General features: G+C 60.7%; 1 protein-coding gene across 1 annotated transcript in view; it reads left to right on the top strand.

Annotated features, from left to right (window-relative positions):
* NPHP4 (nephronophthisis 4) overlaps positions 1–5,970 on the top strand; it is a 98,379-nt gene that overhangs the window by 21,919 nt on the left and 70,490 nt on the right. Inside the window, 4 exon segments of the mRNA XM_014546192.1 lie at positions 24–220; positions 2,228–2,409; positions 3,040–3,166; positions 5,948–5,968. Coding sequence (XP_014401678.1) covers positions 24–220; positions 2,228–2,409; positions 3,040–3,166; positions 5,948–5,968 — 527 coding nt within the window.

Below are 5,970 nucleotides of genomic sequence, written 5' to 3'. Positions count from 1 at the left end.
CCCGGGACGCGGGTAAGGGCCGCGCTGTCCCCTCCGCCTGCTGGTTGGTCTGACCTCCCAGGAACGGGGTCTGGTTGTTCCAGGTGACGCCCTCCGGAAGCCGCGCCTGCAGAAGTCGGTCACGTGGTACCTGGACGAGGTGTTCTTCACGCTGTACCCCTCCCTTGAGAAATTCGAGGAGGAGCTTCTGGAACTCCTGATCAGCGACCACTTCCGGGAGGTACTGTCTCCGCCGCGCAGCTCAGTCCCAGCGGGGAGATGCCAGGGCGGGCAGGGCCCCTAACGCCACCCTGGGGGGGGGGGGGGGCGCCCTGCCACGGGCCTGCGCCTGTCCTTTCCCTCTTTGTGGCTGGAGAGCGACCAAGCCTGTTGTGGTAACTTTGATGGTGACGCTAATGAACACTCACTCCGATGCCTCTGGAACCAGCCCCCATCTGATAAGTGAGTTAGTCCCCAGACGAGCACGGGACGCTCCGGAGATAACCGTGTGCTCAGCACGGACATGAGGTGCTCGGCTCCTCCCAGGGGATGGCCAGAAAGCCCAGCGTCTTCCTCCTTCCCACCCTGCCGGTTCTCCTGCCCATGAGCCCCTCCTGCCCGCTCTTCACCTGGAGCCTGTATGGGGCAGCCTGGATGTGACCGTGCCTCCCCCCGCCCCGCGGTCGTGGGTGACTCCCGCCCTGTAGTCCTGGGTGACTCCCGCCCCGCAGTCGTGGGCAACGCCTCGTGCCCAGCGGGGCCTCTGACACGCAGCTCCCTGTCTGGGACGTGCCTCGTCCAGATCCCTGTGGAGGCCTCAGGCTTTGGGTCTCAGTGCAGAGCTGCCTGCCCCACCTCCCCTCTGCGGGCTCCTCTCAGAGCCCCACTCCAGCCTGTTCACTGGTTGGCCGGGGTCCCCTTGGAGTGCTTGCCCAGGAGGGCGGGCGCGTGTGGTTCAGCACTGCACCTGATGGGAGTGGCAGTGTCTGCGCACAGTAGGCCTTAACCTTTTGTGGTCCAACGTTATCTTTGGAATTCAAACAGTCTGGTCCAAATTAATTGACGGGATTGAATGTTGAACTTTTTAATGTTCTTATTGCTCGACGTTGGACCTGTTTCTAGCGCCTGGTCTGTCGAGTCAGCCTCGAGGTTGGACCGAAAAGGGTTAATACTTATTGTTGAGAGCGAGAGTGCCTCAGTCCACTGGTGCCCGTGCTGTTGTCTCAGCCGTCAGCGGTTATTAATTGCACACATGTGTACACATGCACACACACACGCACGTGAAACAGGTGGCTGTCCCTGAAAACAGCTCCAGAGAACGGGGTCCCACCTGGAAGAGAAACGGCACCGGTGCCTGAGGTGGAGTCGGGGTCCGGGTGCGGCTCCGCTGCCCCCTCGCGCTCAGGGGGCCTGTGCGAGGCGGAGAGCTCGCAGGGCCTCCCCACAAACCACTTCACCGCGTGCTTTCCCGTCCTCGCCGTCGCTCCCGGCTCCGCACACACTCGGCCGTCCTGCTGTTTGTTTTCATTACTCGAGGATTAACGGCTGCGTTTAGGGCCGTTCCGCTTGGGGAAGGGACAGTGAAATTCCGGGATGGTTGGCAGCGATCACCAGTTTAATACCAGGAATAGCCCGGAGGCCGTCCTGGCTCGTTCGTTCCGGCGCCTGCACAGTTTTGTTAAGATGAAACACTTTAATATCCAGCCCTCACTTCGGGGCAGATTCGATTCCGTTGTTATTGGTTTATGACTTACTGCCGAATAGGCTCCCTCTTCCTGCTGCCCCGTCTCCTGTGCCGCGTCCTGCCCAGGCGGAGGCTGGGACACCTCAGGACCTGCCTCTAGGCGCCTCCTCCTCGGGGGTGGGAGGTGGGGCTCCCCTGCCTCAGAGCACCCGGTCCTGTGAGGGGCGCCGAGTCCCGGCTGCCAGTTTGGCGCATCTTGAGAATGGCGGCTCAGCCTTGGGAACGGCAAGAGTTTGGTGACGGGGCATCGGGGGTGCATTGCTTGAGAAGGTTGCACTGTGAGAGAACCCCACGCTGCCTAGGAAGTGCCCTCGGCCAGCCAGTTCCCACTGGCTGACGTGTCTGCCCTTTGCTGGGGCTCTGCCACTAAGCACCGTGTGACCTGCAAAGGCCTGAAGTTGTCCCCGGCTCTCCTCTCTGCTCACGCCTCCCCCAGGAGCCTTCCTGTGAGCCCCCTCTCCCCTCCCGCCCAGGCTCTTGCTGTCTGACCTGTGCTCTTCCCAGGGGGACGGCCCGCTGGACAGCAGCGCCCTGGAGATCGCCGAGCGGCGTCTGTGTGTCGGTGCGCACAACGGTCTGGGCTTCGTGCAGAGGCCGCAGGTCATGGTGCTGGTGCCCGAGATGGACGTGGCCTTGACGCGCTCTGCCAGTTTCAGCAGGAAAGTCGGCTCCTCCTCCAAGTCCAGGTACGCTCCCGGTCCGAGTCCCGCCCGGGGAGGAGTGAGCGGGCACCCACGTGAAGTTCCCTCGGTGAGGTGTGCCCTCGCCCACCGGGCCTTCCCCGGGGCCTGGTTTCCTCTCGCTAAGCCCCACTCGTTTGGAGCCGCCCTCGGTGTTGGGAGGTTGGGTACGTCCTGTTTTGTGCTGTGAGTTTTGGAATTAGTATGGGGGCCGCTCCCCACGATGGCCGCCTGCAGTCTGTGCAGACGCTGCTGCTCCCCTGTGCGCCCTGAGCTCAGTGTCTCGCACGAGGAGAATAGGAGACAGTCCTCCTGCTGCTGGGCTCCAGCTGTGCCTCCCAGCCCAGGACCAGGCGTCTCTAAGGGCTGCCCCCCACCCCCCCAGGTGGGCAGAGCCGGCCCTGGAGGTGGAGCCTCCCAGAGCCTGGCCGCATCCCTCCACCCTCCGACACCTCTGGCAGTTTAAAACCTGCTCACTGTGGCCCCAGTAAAAGGCCCTGGTTTAGGGAGTCACCCTGGGAGCCAACACAGAGGAGCTCAGTGCAGTGCCCGGGGAGGGGGGGAGGGGGGCGTGCTGCCAGAGCCATGCCTGACTCGCCCCGCCCCCCCCGCGCCCCGCCCTGTGTCCTTGACCAGCTCTGGAAACCAGGCTCTGGTCCTGAGGAGCCACCTCCGACTCCCCGAGATGGTCCATCACCCCGCCTTCGCCGTCGTCTTCCAGCTGGAGTACGTGCTAAGCAGCTCCTCGGGAGTGGATGGCAACGTAAGACCCCGCTCGGTTCACACTGACTTTTCCCGTCAGAGCAGTGGGTGACGTTAGCAGCGGAGGGCAGCGGGTGTGGCTCGGAAACCTCTTCCTGCGGGAACGGTGACGCAGTCATCCGCGCCTGTGCTGACGCACCTGCTGGGGGAGCACATGTTCACGGCTCCGTCAGGATCGCGGTAACGCACGTTATCCAGCCGTAGTGATTCTGAAGGATGAGGCCACTTCCTGCATTTTTTTGTATCCCTCACCGAGGATATTTTTTCCATTGATGGTAGAGAGAGGGGGAGGGAGGGAAGGAGGAGTGAGGAGAGAGAAACAGCTACTGGTATGAGAGAGACACACGGTTGGGTGCCTCCCACACATGCCCACCTGGGGCTGGGGATCGAACCCACAACCAAGAAACGTGCCCTTGTCCGGGAATTGAACCGAGACCCTTTGGGCCGCAGGCTGATGCTCTAACCACTGAGCGCACTGGCTGGGGGCCCTCCGTGGCTCCCTCCTCTGCCCCTGTCTGCATGCGGCCTCCCTCCGCGTGTCCCTGCCTCTCTGTCCTGCTCTTCCATGGACACTCGGCATTGGCCTGGGGGCCTCATCTCGCAGTACTTCATCCGTTCCATCTGCACGGACCCCTTTTCCAAGTCAGGCCCAGCCGCTGAGTCCAGGGGTCAGGGTGTGGACGCGTCTGCTGGGCCACGGCTCCGTGCAGTCCCCGGGGTCAGGGGTCAGTTTTCTGTGCGCTTTGCCGGTGAATGCTGTGTGACACGCCTGTTCCACGACACACCTGCTCACAGTCCAGGTTGTTCCTTGGCCTTTCGTGTATTGTTCGCTATTATGATTAAAGCCTAAATGGGAACAGTCCAACGCACCGTTTTCCTTTTCAGTTTGCGAGTTTGGCAGGATAAGACGCTGTAGAGCAGGGGTCCTCAAACTTTTTAAACAGGGGGCCAGTTCACTGTCCCTCAGACCGTTGGAGGGCCGGACTACAGTTTAAAAAAAAACTATGAACAAATTCCTATGCACACGGCACATATCTTACTTTGAAGTAAAAAAACAAAACGGGAACAAATACAATATTTGTATTTGCATGTGGCCCGCGGGCCGTAGTTTGAGGACCCCTGCTGTAGAGTAACAGATCTGACCTCTGCCTCTGGAGTCCCCTGGTGGGCGGGCATCTAACCGGCTCCTCAGTGTTAGGGAGGGGCTGGGGAGGGAGGGTCCCCCTGCAGGTGCCACCTGGCCTGCTTGGGAGAGCATGCAGGCTGATAAAGGGCCATTGAACTGCCACGGGCCTAATTGTCTGGCTGAAGTCTTTGTGAAGCAGTGATCGATAGCTCACTAAGCATCCTCTCTCGTTAGAGGCTAGAAACAAAAGGGGGGGAAATGGATACACGTGTAACTGAGCGAGATTTCACCCAGGAGAGAGCTGTATTGATCGCAACTAAAGCACCAAGGACTGCGGCGCTGGAAAACTCGGCACCAGGATCCTCCAGTGTGAAACCTTAGACCAGGCGGGTTACACAAGGAGCCTGGAAGCTTGGGTTTTATTTTTGATTCTGTAATAAACTGGGTTTATAGGTGACTGTTTACAAAAGTCACCTAGATGTGATTGAATCCCTGCAGTGTTTCAGTGGCCAGTTTTCTGAATACAGTTATAATACTTTCATTTTTTGAAGGCAATGGATTTAGGCCCTGGCCGGTGTGGGCCAGTGGTTAGAACACCACGGATGGGTCATGGGTTTGATTCCCAGTCAAGGGCATGTACCTGGGTTGCAGGTTTGATCACCAGCCCAAACGGGTGCGTGCGGGAGGCAACCAATGGGTGTGTCTCTCACATTGATGTTTCTCTCCCTCTCCCACTCTCTCTCAAAATCAATGGAAAAATAACCTTGGGTGAGGGTTAACAGCAGCAAAAAAGGCAACAGATTTATAATCATCTCTTCACTAGTGTCCATCGCTCTTCCTTCGTGTATTGTGGCCGCTCCCGGTGTCCAGTGGCCGATCGGACCATTTACTCTGTCGCCGGCCACTGGGGGGCGGGGGGAAGGCCGATTCTGAGGGTCGGGGTTGGGCCGGGGTCACACAGAACGGACTCAGCTCTTGTCTCTGACGCTCCAGGCGGGTGCAGAGCCCAATGCTGAGGGTTGAGGCGCTGAGGGTTCTCCCTTTGCTGATTCTTTGCTTGTTCTTCCAGGATGTGGGCTTTCCCTCCCTGAATGACAGGGACCCCCCCCTGCCCCCCCCCCGCCCCCTCCCCCCGTAACTGGGGAATATGTCGTTTGGCCTCTCCTGTGATCTGAACTTTAGCTCCAGGGAAGGAGCAGTGGGTGGTGTGAGGTCCAGTTGCTCGGGGACTCGGGGAGGGACCCTCTGCACCAGGGACGGTGGGGAAGGCTGCCCAGTGGAAGGGGCGTGTCCTCTGCGTCGGACCCGGGCATGCACATGCGCGGCCACGAGCTGTCAGCGAACCAGCCCAGCCAGTCCTTTGTGTGCGTGTGTGCGACCTGCCTCGGACCTGAGCGCAATCAGGGCGTGGCCGTGTCAGCCGGATGAGCAGGGGGCGCCGGAGCCCAGCCACCCGGGAGCCGTGCCTCCCAGAGCTGAGTCACCACCACCTGCGGGATGCGGTCCCGCGTCTGCCTCGGGTCCCTCTTTTGTAACATGGACGCGATGCTCGCCGGCCTCGCCACCTGCTCTCCAGTTAACTCCACGGTGAGAGCCCCTGGGTCCCCACGTGGGCCGGGGGACAGCTCACGGCCCTGTGCTCTGCTTCCGTTCCAGGCGGCTCCCGCCTCCGCCGTGGC

This window comes from Myotis brandtii, unplaced genomic scaffold (genome assembly GCF_000412655.1).
Source record: "Myotis brandtii unplaced genomic scaffold, ASM41265v1 scaffold434, whole genome shotgun sequence".
NCBI classification, from domain to species: domain Eukaryota; kingdom Metazoa; phylum Chordata; class Mammalia; order Chiroptera; family Vespertilionidae; genus Myotis; species Myotis brandtii.
This window is presented reverse-complemented; position numbering and strand designations above follow the sequence as displayed.